The sequence below is a fragment of the Salvelinus namaycush genome, chromosome 28 (genome assembly GCF_016432855.1).
Source record: "Salvelinus namaycush isolate Seneca chromosome 28, SaNama_1.0, whole genome shotgun sequence".
NCBI lineage: Eukaryota > Metazoa > Chordata > Actinopteri > Salmoniformes > Salmonidae > Salvelinus > Salvelinus namaycush.
In genome coordinates, this window is record NC_052334.1 from 31,826,834 (window position 1) to 31,840,794 (window position 13,961).

The 13,961-nt window shown below is 42.9% G+C and overlaps 2 protein-coding genes across 2 annotated transcripts in view; both read right to left on the bottom strand.

The window, feature by feature from the left end:
• Window positions 1-329: 329 nt before the first annotated feature.
• LOC120023031 (kelch repeat and BTB domain-containing protein 11-like) lies at window positions 330-5,029 on the bottom strand. Its single transcript, XM_038966980.1, has one exon. The coding sequence runs from the start codon at window positions 4,938-4,940 to the stop codon at window positions 2,781-2,783; it is 2,160 nt and encodes a 719-aa protein (XP_038822908.1). The 5' UTR covers window positions 4,941-5,029; the 3' UTR covers window positions 330-2,780.
• A 3,581-nt stretch (window positions 5,030-8,610) lies between these two features.
• LOC120023072 (rho guanine nucleotide exchange factor 10-like) overlaps window positions 8,611-13,961 on the bottom strand; it is a 105,214-nt gene continuing 99,863 nt past the window's right edge. Inside the window, exons 27-29 of the mRNA XM_038967027.1 lie at window positions 13,407-13,529; window positions 12,391-12,945; window positions 8,611-12,256 (exon numbers count right to left, since the gene is read on the bottom strand). Of these exons, the coding sequence (XP_038822955.1) occupies window positions 12,431-12,945; window positions 13,407-13,529 (638 nt within the window). The 3' untranslated portion in view covers window positions 8,611-12,256; window positions 12,391-12,430. The remainder of the gene's footprint in view (window positions 12,257-12,390; window positions 12,946-13,406; window positions 13,530-13,961) is intronic.

Below are 13,961 nucleotides of genomic sequence, written 5' to 3' on the forward strand. Positions count from 1 at the left end.
CAACACCAAGCATCACAACCCCTTCTGCCTCATCAGGAGAGATAAATGTTGTATCTTTTCACTTAGGGGAGCAAATACAAGAATGTATCAATACAGTGTTGGCTGGTATTCTTATAGTGAATTAATCTGTTTTCATTTGAGAGAAATGACAAGCGCATGACTTGTTAGTCATTGTCCAGTAGGTGGCGCTTCTGTACCAAGTGAAAATAAAAGTCTGTCAGAGCACTGCTCGTCAGCAATGATAATTAAGGACCTCTCCCTCCATACTGCAAGACACATTCTATAGAAAATGACAGTGTCACTTTTCTCAGACAATTTGTATTTTATTTGCAGCACTTAGTTTCGACTGAAATACATCATTAAAACAGTTAGTTTTTTAGCTGTTACTTATTATATGCCATTAACAGCAAGAAAGCCTTCAACCAACACTGTACTTTAAGCCATTCATCATTGCAATATTATGTCCAAAGCCAACAGGCCATAAGAGCTTCACTACACACTGACGCCAGCCAGTAAAATACCAAACTAATAAATCCAACCACATCCACTCTGTCACAACAGTTACAACTGCCTCTCGGAGATACTGTTAAAATGTGATAGTTGCATTTTGCTCACTGAATAAAATCCCACAGATTAATAAAACTCCCATTGATGTATTATTGCAAAAACTAAACAAATAGGTCTAATTTCTAAGAAAGAGTGCTATTTGACCAGCTCCAATATTGTATTAAAGTGCAATAAGGATTTGGCATACCTTAGCAGAACAGATGAACATTGAGCTAAAGTTGATGAAAAGTGTGCTTCCTACTAAACACTGTGTGGGTGAGATGATTATGCATTATAAATGGATGGAATAAAACTGACAGGCCATGGCTAGCATAAATTATACTGAAATAGTCAAGTACTTGTGAGGCAGTTCAACAGTATCCGAAAATGCATACTATGTATGCTAGTCACAGTCTTTCTGGCTGGCTCATCAAATACTTGTGGGAGATGACAACATAATAGCGTTTTCATTATCGGCAGGACAAGGACAAATTCTCCTGTCCTGCATAGGAGAAATGACTCCTCACTTCTCTGAAGAATGTTAAAGAATATTTTAGCAGCAAGTGTGGTGCCCTTGTATCACGGCAACATTGATACATTGCTGCTAATACTATTGCTTAGTGTTGTAGAGGTCACATTTTGGGGATTTAGGATATTAATCACCCAAATATATTTACTATAGATTTATTTACTGAAACGTCTGAAAGGGTTTGCTGTGTTATTATCAGACTATATGAGACAATACCAGACTATTTTGTCTTTGGCAAATGTGATAGTCAAGGACCAGGCCCCTAAGAGTGAACAGTGTGCAGTAAGAATTGTCCCTCATATCTATACGGACTCAATCCTGTATTCTGTAAACATCTTTGCACACCTAAGACCCGTTTCAATCAAACCTAGTAACCTAACACGATCCCAAAGATCAGTCAAAAAACACCTCTTCTTGTGCTGCAAGAATTCACCTTCGGATTCATGTACACCACAAAACAATGTTTGTAGTGTATTGAAACTCAACTGTATGTAGAGTGTTGTCTTTGAAACTTGCAAGGCTGGTTATTGGTTCTGAATGAACAGGTGGGTACTGGTTCTGAATGAACAGGTGGGTACTGGTTCTGAATGAACAGGTGGGTACTGGTTCTGAATGAACAGGTGGGTACTGGTTCTGAATGAACAGGTTCTGAATGAACAGGTGGGTACTGGTTCTGAATGAACAGGTGGGTACTGGTTCTGAATGAATAGGTGGGTACTGGTTCTGAATGAACAGGTGGGTACTGGTTCTGAATGAACAGGTGGGTACTGGTTCTGAATGAATAGGTGGGTACTGGTTCTGAATGAACAGGTGGGTACTGGTTCTGAATGAACAGGTGGGTACTGGTTCTGAATGAATAGGTGGGTACTGGTTCTGAATGAACAGGTGGGTACTGGTTCTGAATGAATAGGTGGGTACTGGTTCTGAATGAACAGGTGGGTACTGGTTCTGAACCTAATTCACTAATAAGTGCATTGTGCTCTTCAACATTATCCCTTGATTATCTATAATGGTAGAATAGCATTATTGTAGAATATATACAGTATGTGGCTAATTTCCTCCTTCTGTTCAATGGCCTTGTGAAGTAATGTCAAAGGCAGTTCTGATATCGGGCCTTGGTGCTGTGTGAATGTTATTTCCCCTCCCCACCGTTTCTTCATAGAGCCATGTTACAGAGCATACATCACCACAGTAGCAGGCCTTGTACTGTACCAGATGAAGCTGCTTATGTGTTTGCTTGTTTCATTTAGATAGGACTTGCCAGCTATGTCAGTCAGAACATACTTTAACTGCCCCTGCACTCAGACAATTCCACCTCTGATGTGAGATTTTTGTCTAAAAGAGACCAGCCAGCCAACAGAATTAAAAACAATATCTATTCTAACTATCTGCTGAAACAAAAATGCACAATACAAACTGAACACAGGGGAATACACAAAAAAACATCTGCACGTGTCATTATCTCATTATTTACAGTCAGATGCATTTCTGGTTGCACTCATTCAACATGTTAAAGTCATCCTTGTTAAGGCTTGTCCTGTAGATACTGTCACTGACCATGCAAAGACAACACATTCCATTACGAGCAGGTAAACTGGACAGGGGGGGGGGAAGTAAAGCTGACATTGAAAAATGTTCATTATATTTTAAAGGTCCACTATATTCTATTGACGGGCTTCTGTAATGTAGCGTCATTGGTACACGGTCATATCACATGAGTCTTGTCAGGCAGACTGAGGATGAAAGGGAACAGTATGCCCTTAGCTTCCAGTGGTGGCCTCAGAGGTTCCTCTACAAAGTAAGAGCCGTCCTCCTCCACTACAAACTGCAGAATCTGAGTCTTGTTCACACAATAGATGCAATTTCCGATGACGGCACACCGGAACGGCAAAGGGGTGCCCTGTCGCTGTGACACACAGTCGTGCCACATTTTCACTATAGTGTTGTACTTGAACACATTGACCCCCTGGTCGCGGTTGACGTCAAACCTGTAGATGAAGCTTTTCAGAGCCACCATGTCGGTTGACTTCTTCCTGCTGTTGTTGTAGGGGCACTCCTGCCACTCGTCCCTCTTGGGGTCGTATTTTAGGAGACGGTAGAACAGAGACCCTCCAGAAACATAGAGCTCTCCGTTACAGGTGGTAGCTTCATGGGCCACTGCAAACGCCCCTTTGGGTAAGGGAGCCACTGTGGTCCATCTGTCAGTCCGAGGATCATACTTTTCAACTGTGAACAAACACTCCCCTCCTATGGCGTACAGGTTACCTTCCATAGACACTAGCTTGAGCTGCGACCGCGCCTGGTTGAGCGGCCGAACCTCGCTCCAGCGGTTAGTGATGGGGTTGTAACAGAACACCTTGTCTGAGACCTTGCCCTTATCCCCATATCCCTTTATCCCACCGGCCACAAACAGGTAGTTGTACAAGGTGCAGATCCCACAGCCCTTAGTGTTAATGTCCTCCGGCATCAGAGTCAGAGGTTTCCAGTCATTGGCTGCCTCGTTGAAGTAGTAAATCATGTGGTTCTCCTCGAAGGATGCCACGGACAGAGGGCTCTGCGGTCGACTGTTACAGCGACTCTGAGGTCGGCTCCCGACGCGGTCGAACACATCGTTGATTTCAGCGACCATCAGGGACCTCTTCCCCTCCATTCTCTTCTTCAGGACCAGATCCCTCTCCGACCCAGTCAGATGTCCATACACCGTTTGGTCCCGCAGGATCTGGAGGAAATTGTCACTCATGAAGCGATAGGCCGTCTCCTTCAGTTCGTTGAGTCGTTGCTTCTTGGCGATAGTTAGAATCTCGTAGCAGTTCTCTGCTGTGACCTGCTCTGAGATGGTATCCATAGCAGCCTGGAGGGCACATGGGATCTGTAAGATCTTAGCTCCTGTGATCACCTCTACCACATTGTCCTTGTGCACATTCATCTGAGAGGTGTAGATATAGTCTATCAGGATGGTCAGGGTCTTGTACTTCAGCCCTTTCACTTTCAGGATGTCTCTCGACTGACGAGCCTTGAAATAGTCACTCTTCTCTGCCAGAACAGACTTGTGAACACTGATTTTCTGGCCACCGACTTCAATCACTAAATCCGGCTCCTCTTTAGGCGTTGTGTTACTGACGCCACCATGGCCACTACTGCCCCTGTGTCCTTGGTTCGACTCAAGCCCTGACTGTCCATACAATGTGTCATATTCTGTGCCAGAGCTGTGGCTAAACAAGCGCTCCAGCTCTTGTATGGTTGGCTGGTTGTCCGCGGTGATACAATGAGTGTCAGGCGCGGAGGTCCCCTGCTCCGGGGAGGCGGTGACGTTTGTGATGTGACACTGACTCCCCACTATGCTCTCTCTGTAGAGGGACAGAGACCCTTCCGCTTCCTCTCTGGCCTCTCCCTTGAAGTACAGAGAGGGACCCACACTGCAGGGCACTTTGGCCCTCGCCCCATTCATATCCTCACTGATACCGTTTCTGCCATGAGTACAGTTCTGGTCTCTACCAGCATCAAGCGTGGGTATGTGAGATGTATGTGCTTGATGAGAAAGATCAGTAATGTGAAGCTGATCTGTTTTTGAGATGTGTGATCCATCACCCTGTGGACGGTCAAAGTGATGATGCCCAATCACCGTACCACCATCCAACAAGTACTCCTTTGTAACTGGTGTGCTCTGTCGACAGAATCCCTGGTCGTCCAGTATGAATCCCAGGTCTGGAGCATTGGTGTTCCCCTCCTGCTTCCGTGGGAGGGGACAGACACCCCCATCCTCATCCGAGGGGGAGGAGAGGAGGTCGGAGCAGACGGCATGGTGGAAGATTACGTCTGCCTCCACTGTGTGCACTCCTCCTCCCGGTCTCTGTCTGTCATTCATCCTGTCTGATCAGAGCTAGTGGTAGTCCAGATCCTCAGTGATCATAGCGAGGAGAATCCAACAGAATCTTCTAGAATCACTCCTCCAGATCTTGGCTGGTCTCGTCCCTTGAACCTTTTTGACACGTTAGGGGAGAAGAGAAATATATCAAAAGTCATTGAAAATCCATCCTGCTTCTATGGCATGTTTCAAATAACTAAAACCTAAATTGTTGCCAGTGCTACTTAAACTCTGAGGGGCGCCCTTACTCCACAAGCAACACATGGAGCCAATTTTGGCATATCTTCTGCATATCTTCAGAGCTTTATAGAGTAACTTTGATGTTTTCTCAAAATTGACTAAACTCTATTGAAAAACATAACATTATTAAATTCTACAGATATTATTATACGGGTCTAATTGCACATTTGGCACGTGTGCAGAAAGATGAATTCAAGTGTTATTATTAAGATATTAGACATAGTGAATGGAATAACAAGTAAATTATTGTTGCTATACACTGCTAACACACATGACCTACCTATTGGATGATCATTCTAATCTGTGTTAATCGCGACCCCGTGGGAGACGGACACATAGGGCGCATGCTCAGTGGCCACTGTTGACTGCTAAATCCTGAATATGATGGGAGAGGAAGCCGTTCACGCGCACATTTCGCTATCAAATTGTGTAATAGAAACCAAATTCTAGTACAATAATTTATAGAAATTGATTCATATATTCATTCATCATAACGTGAAGAAATATAAATTGGCACATTTGCGAGCAATATAATTAAGGCAAGCAATTATTCAAGGCTACATTTACTATTAAGGTATCATCAAAGATGGAAATGCATCTCGACTCATAAAAACTTTTATCCTAAATAGCATGATGATGATTATTATTATAGTATAGCCTACTACTTACGTATTTGGTGAGGTAGCAGCGCAGTTCAACAGACCGTTTTCATCAGTCTCACACACACACAAAGCCCAGTTATGTAAGGTAGCCCCAATACTGAAAATTGGAGAACCTCAAAAATGCAAGACACCTCTTTTCCCTCAGAGATAATTTCGTAAATGTGAAGAAGTCCTTCATTACATGTCCTTTAGCTATATAGGCTATCACTTGGACAAATACTCTGAGTAAATGGATCTTTGTTATTCCTTAAAAAATCATAAGAGAAAGTCCACTGTAACTACATCGATGTCTTGGCTAAAACAAAACACAAACAGTCATTCCAGGACTCAGTCTTTCAGATGATCTATCCACGACCAATATGTTGCCAAGTAAATTCCTCCTGCAGCTCTCCAGTGCGTCCGAGCTGAGCGGTGAGCATCAAATGTCGTATTTCACCTCCACAGTTTAAAATCAGTCCAGCATAGATCAGTATTCTCCCTCTCCGCTGCCCCGAATGTGTTTAGATTTTTTACAGTTGGCTACAGTCCGACAGTTATTGATCTAGACCACACACCCTCTACACGGATATTCCCTCAGCGCATGCACCACGCACGCGCTGGAGGCAAACCACCGGGAAAATGCGACATTCCTTCACACGCTTTTGTGTCAGAGATGTCATGGGGGAAGCTCAGCGATCTGCGCCCTTGCGTGCATTATAAGACCCTGTCATTGTAAGACCCTACTACAGCCTCTTACAGGAAAGGCCCTACTTCAAAAGCAAAGCCAAATAACAAATATGTTGTTCACTAGACAACATACACATTTGTGTTTCCCTATTGGGATATTGTAATTATAAAGACTTGTGTCCACATTAAAATGTACTACGTCTACCGCCTTCTGCTTGGTACGCTACATCCGATCATATTTTAGTCTGACAGGAAGAACATTGCTTCAACCTACCCTTTAAATCATGGGTTACAGTGCATTTGGAAAGTATTCAGACACATTGACTTTCCCCATTTTGTTACGTTAGACTTATTCTAAAATTGATTACATCTTTGTTTTTCATCAATCTACACACACTACCTCATGACAAAGCGAAAACAGGTTTTTAGAAATATTTGCAAATGCATAAAAAATATATAAAAAAAGACCTTATTTACATAAGTATTCAGAACCTTTGCTATGAAACTCAAAATTGAGCTTGTGTGCATCCTGTTTCCATTGATCATCCTTGAGATGTCTGTACAACTTGGAGTCCACCCGAGGTAAATTATATTTATTGGAAATTATTTGGAAAGGTGCACACGTACACACACACATCTATATAAGGTCCCACAATTGACAGTGCATGTCAGAGCAAAAACCAAGTCGTGAGGTCGGTGGAATTGTCCATCGAGCTCCGAGACAGGATTGTGTCAGGCATAGATCTGGGGAAGGGCACCAAAACATTTCTGCAGCACTGAAGGTCCCCAAGAACACAGTGGCCTCCATCATTCTTAAATGGAAGAAGTTCGTAACCAAGAACCCGATGATAACTCTGACAGAGCTCCAGCGTTCCTCTGTGGAGATGGGAGAAAGTGCCAGAAGGACAACTATCTCTGCAGCACTCTACTAAAATCAGGCCTTTATGGTAGAGTGGCCAGACAGAAGCCACTCAGTAAAAGGCATGACAGCCCGCTTGGAGTTTGCCAAAAGGCACCTAAAGACTCTCACACCATGAGAAACAAGATTCTCTGGTCTGATGAAACCAAGATTGAACTATTTGGACTGATGCCAAGCGTCACGTCTGAAGGGAACCTGGCACCATTCCTACGGTGACGCATGGTGGTGGCAGCATCATGTTGTGGGGATGTTTTTCAGGGACTGGGAGACTAGTCAGGATTGAGGCAAAGATGAATGGAGAAAAGTACAGAAAGATCCTTGATGAAAACCTGCTCTAGAGTGCTCAGGACCTCAGACTGGGGCGAAGGTTCACCTTCCAACAGGACAATGACCCTAAGCACACAGCCAAGACAACGCAGGAGTGGCTTCGGGACAAGTCTCTGAATGATCTTGAGTGGCCCAGCCAGAGACCGGACTTGAACCCGATCGAACATCTCAGAGAGACCTGAAAATAGCTGTGCAGCGATGCTCCCCATCCAACCTGACAAAGCTTGAGAGGATCTGCAGAGAATAATGGGAGAAACGGTATGACGGCTGCTTGGCCCCATGGTGTTTACACTTGCGTACTATTGTTTGTACAGATGAACGTGGTACCTTCAGGCGTTTGGAAATTGCTCCCAAGGATGAACCAGACTTGTGGAGGTCAACAATTTTTTTTCTGAGGTCTTGGCTGATTTCTTTTGATTTTCCCATGATGTCAAGCAAAGAGGCACTGAGTTTGAAGGTAGGCCTTGAAATACATCCACATGTACACCTCCAATTGACTCAAATTATGTAAATTAGCCTATCAGAAGATTTTAAAGCCATGACATCATTTTCTGGAATTTCCCAAGCTGTTTAAAAGGCACAGTCAACATAGTGTATGTAAACTTCTGACCCACTGGAATTGTGATACAGTGAACTGTAGGTTTAATAATCTCTCTAAACAATTGTTGGAAAAATTACTTGTCATGCACAAAGTAGATGTCCTAACCGACTTGCCAAAACTATAGTTTGTTAACAAGAAATTTGTGGAGTGGTTGAAAAACGAGTTTTAATGACTCCAACCTAAGTGTATGTAAACTTCAACTGTATTTAGGCTTGCCAGAACAGGGGTTGAATACTTATTGACTCAAGACATTGCCACTTTAAATTTTTTATTAAGTTGTAAAGATTTCTAAAAACATAATTCCTCTTTGACATTGTGGGTTATTGTGTGTGGGCCAGTGACACATCTCAATTTAAACTAGAAATTCAGGCTGTAACACAACGAAATGTGGAAAAAGGGGTGTGAATACTTTAAGGCACTGTAAATAAGCCGCCCTCTCCTTCAGTCCAGTCTCTCAAATGATTACAAAAAAAACAAAAAAAACATACATACATACTAAATACAACCCAAATGGAAAAGCAAAAAAACTACACGCAAACGAGTGCTTCCCTTACATTTGTGAGAATTTAAAAAAAAGTTAAGAACCAGCAAAACAACCACTACCTTCACGGAGTTAAAATAGCATAACGTGTCAGTGTCTCATATCAGTATCCCAGTTATAGACGGAGACAGCTTTATCCAGCACCCTTATCTTCCCATTCTCTGGAAGTTGCATGGCGTAACCACTGGCCTTTTAGATATAAAAATAGCTGAGCCACTCTGGGCCAACACAAGGGCACCAGAGTACAATCAGCACCATGGATTACACTGCAGCATTCCTGCCTGGGACAGATGAACACAGAGAAAAAGCAAGCCATAGCCACAACATATCTTCCACGTTCAGAATATAATGTATGATTGTCCCTCAGTATTATCTTGAGGAGCAGACATGCCACACACAACACATCCACACGCTGTGAGGAGAGAAATCACACCCACACACAGCCATGCTGTCACAGACCATTGACAGTTCTCCATGGAAACCATGCAGAATCCGAGAAAACAAACAGTGTGCTTGTGAGTCAAGGCCATCTCCCAGTGTGATGAATGACAACAGTCATACAGGGCACGAGCCTGGGATTGCTCTGTGGTGATGGGGCCCTGTTTTTTGCGCAATTACGTGACATAGCAAGGTTTAATCCTGTATTATATCAAGAAATGAGATTTCCACCAAAAATTAAAGCAATGGTCTGAGGATGGTCCTGGACCATCTGACATAAAAAGAAAAAAGGGGACAGTTTGATGAAAAGACTTCAAATAAAAAGGTTCAAATCCAGGCACGCCACAATTGTCCAAAAGCAGGGCTCTAGATACAGTATTTGTTATTGAGGTGCTGCTGGTCTGTATACCTTCACTGGTTAATAAATACTGTCTTTACCCTCAAGACAGAATAGTCATCAGGACATTAGCTAAATGAGACATCCTGTGGGAAATGTTTGGGTTCATGATACAGCACATTAGATTACAGCAAGCTATTACTGGAATAATATGGCATAAGGGTAATCATTTGGATAAAGGCAGGGACACTAAACTTCAAGTTCTAGAATATATTTGCGTTAACACAGATAATACAGTAATACATTTCAACATGATTGTGTAACACTATGTGGGCGGCATGAAACAAATTAGATCCTGACCAGCTGAGAGAAAGAGTACATGTTGAAATCTTCAGGAAATGCATCACCCTCAGTTCTTACTACCCTCCGGGCAAAAGATTGTCCTTACATGAATTGATAGCATCACATTATCTAGAAGATTAGGTTAACAAAGCGTTTGCTGCAGCACATATTTCAGGGTTGGATAGGTTAATTTCTAAATGTAATCCATTACAGTTCCTAGTTAACTGTTCAAAACTGCAATCTGTAACATTTGGATTAGCCAAACTCAGTAACATACCCTGATTACTTTGTTGCTTTTAGATTACTTTCCCCTTACGGGAAAACGCCACCCAAAAAATGCCCTCATATAGGAATGATTTCTGTATTTTGAAAGTTACACATTTTGAAAACTTGATTGCTGACAAGCAAAACATTTTGGGATTATGTCAACAATGGAATTATGAAACAAATAATAGATTGCTTTTGGGTGGAATTTTCCTTTAAGAGGCATTATAAGAAGACAAAAAGATCCATCAAACACATTTGGTGTGTCATCATAGTTGTCAGACTCGCTCAGGTGGAACAAACTTAAAACATGCGCCTTTTTTTAATGCCGAATTGCATGTCATTGAGAAAACAGAAAGGTGTCAATGTATTTTTCCACAAATGTCCTTTTTTAATTTAAAAGTAATCAAGAAGTAATCTACTTTTTCAAAAGAAGATGTAAACTGATGAGGTTTTTTTTTTGTCATCAGATTACATGTAACTGATTACAAGTTATCAGTTACTCCCCAACCTTTTATACCATTTCCTTGCAGTCTTTCTCCGTCATTTCTCAAAATACAAACCATACAGGTTTTTTTGTTTGGTGTTGCTTTGATTGTATGGTATAGTTAGTACCGGTGTTCATCTGAAGGTCTAAACTAGTGCATTCGCAACATGTAGTTATGCAAACAATACAGAAAGACCCTTGATGTTCAGTGTGGAGAGGTGAATTTAGAGCTTGGCATTGAACCAAACACCCAAGGCTATACATACTGGCAGCATATGTGAACTAGTGCACCTCCAGTATTTCCTTTCTGTTGATATAAGGTGAGCAAACTGAGCGTGCATACATTAAAACTAGATTAAAACAAACCTAGACACAGTATGTAAAGAAAAGATCCATAAAATATTGTTTATAGATTTGTTAATATACGCAACAGAAGTACATACAAAATGTGACAAAAGTATAAAGCTTTTTATAATTTTTTTCTTTTTTAAATACCCTTTAGTGACAACGTTTATTTGGGCAAGTAACAACCCCTACTTCTTTTCATCTGGTAACAGTTAGCGACTCTCCCTCCATTTAGGATCTACAGGAAACCTGGCCAGCCAGGAAGTCCCATCATACCTTTCAGAAACACTCACCCTCCATAGCCCCCTGATGGCAACTATAAGGAAACTTTCAGCTTTAGTGTTCCAGTGAAATAAGGACACCATTGCAAAGGACCTCTCCCTGACCCAATAACAAACAAGCATATCTAGAAACAGACCCAATTCATAGAACATAGACTGGCGCAATGAGATGATCATGATATCAGGGCCTTGGCCCCAAAGAATATGCCTTTACCTAACAGTGGAAGTGTCAGACTAGACATTGTTCAAAGCCACAGAGATGAAGTCAACTTGTCTCTCAACTTCCAGTCCACATAGGAAAATGGGAATTTCTGACGTGTCCATCTTCATACTGCACCCGCATCTTCCCCGATATAATTATTGTGCCATCGACACTGATGATCTGGCCCAACGTCTAAGTAACAGAATATATTAGCCATGTTATAACAACTGAAGGAGACAAGTAACATTTCATCGGTCCTCTATGAAAATGACATCGTAAGAATGACATTAAGGCCATTTCAGTGGTTTTTCTACATATTCATGTTCTCTTCCCTGGATTCATCTTCCACCATGGTGTTAACGGTTCAGGTATTGAATGCTGTAAGCAAAGTCAGGTGCCATGAAAAAGTGGTTATAGTGTATTGATCCCTTGGCATTGACCCAATGGGAATGCCTCGCATGTATATAAGGCTATAGGTTTTTGGGTGGGAGATACCATAAGAAACTCTTCAAACTGTTTATGGAATGCCCTCTAAAGTATTTTTCATTCTAAGACACATGGTTGAGTTGACTGAGTCCAAAGTCCAGACAACTATGGCAATGGACATCCTTTGGAGTTGTGTCACTGACTTCCAAAAGGAACTGCAGCACCATCAGTCTTCACCCTGACGAGAAAGAGGGACAATAAGAGCATGAGGAGGAGTATGGGGAGACTTGAAAGGATTATTACTATTGTCTTATGAGTGGTTATTAAATCATTAACACTAGTGACTACTGCAGTGACTATGGTCCCACTCACCTTGCTGCACTGTGGTAGTTAGTCTTTAGTCTCTGGTCTCTTACATGTTGAGAAGAGGGATCTGCCACACCATAATGGTGGACACCGTCTCCTCCTGGCGGGACTGTTTGCTCTTCCTGTTGACCCTGCGGTGACCCAGCCCCCCCGACACCACAAGCAGAGAGCCGACGTCCACCTTCTTGACCCTCCCGCCCCTCTGGTGTTTGGCTGGGTCATTGACCAGGTCATAGATGGCCCCGTCCTCAGGCCCATGCTCCAGAGAGCCCTGGGACAGAGCCAGGGAGCCACAGGAGGACGACAGGGAGTCCTGGAGGGCCATGGAGGTGCAGCCTGCCTCCCCCAGCCACACTCCCCGGCCCTGAGTAGCAGCAGGACTGGGTGTGGAGCCTGGGGGTGGAGGTGGGGAGGCCTCCCCGTCCTGGGTGTCCCCTGGCTGGCTGGGTGGGCTGCTGCCTGGGCTGTCTGAGTTGCCTGAGGTCCGGTTGCACACGGCGGCTGCCATGGTGAGGAACTTCACTGGGCCGTGGTGGGCATGGAAAGATACCATGCCCCGTCCTACAACATCCAAATATCCAGACACACATTACTCCATACACACATACAAATGCATTAATCAACAGCTAACATTACTAGATAATACTGGTAATAACTACATATGTTTGAAATTGCCTGCTTTTGGCAGAAGCCTCCAGAGATTAAGAATTCTGTAGACCGGAGGCACACGGAAATTGGCTTTGAGTCATTATATCAATTAAGAGACAGTATCATTGTGAGAAAGGCTACACTAAACTAACCAGGCAGGGCTGGGTCCTGAAGGATAATGACTGAGGCCCATTAACCCATGTTTTGCTCCATTTACAATGACATACTACTGGCTATCAAAGACCTTAAAGCACCCCTTCCCAAATCCCCTCTTTAACCCCAAAACTATGACACCAAATGGATGGATTGCCATAGAAATCCTCATTGGGATGTTTTGATAATCTGGAATAATCTTCAGATGAAGATGCACCCACCTGTGACTTTGGGGATGCCCTGTAGTCTAGGGACAGAGAGGGCCACTGTCACCCCCAGGTTGGTCCCCACCAGCAGCAGACCATGACATACCAGCAGACTGCTCACAGAGACCCTCTGGTTTCCTATGGCCAGAAAATACACATCTTCATAACCTGAATCTGCAGAATATTAATTACATTCTGGAAGAAGTTGTATAAAGCAGTAATCCAGTGGGCTGTAGTATTGCACAAAATGTTCTGACCATATGGTTTTGTCAAATTATGAGAAAAAAAAGTTGATATTTAAATAGGTAATAGTTGACCTTCAAGAACGATTTCTGGAGTCAAGCAGTTTTACCTCACACCATAACACAGTAGGAGATTCAGAAGTAGAATCATGTCTCATAGAAATTAAAAAGAACTCTATTGGCCACTTCCAGTGAGCTGAGGTAGAGTACAGTTGAAAGGAGGGAGGTATTTCTGCTTAGTGTGTGGGGAGGTTACTAGGGCAATAACGCTTAACAGCCAATGGTCTCCCGGGCAACCGAAAGAGAAGCAGGAAGAAAAAAGAAAAAA

Excerpts from the sequence above, each read along its gene's own strand:
- LOC120023031 (XM_038966980.1), bottom strand. The coding sequence starts at position 4,940 with ATGAATGACAGACAGAGACCGGGAGGAGGAGTGCACACAGTGGAGGCA.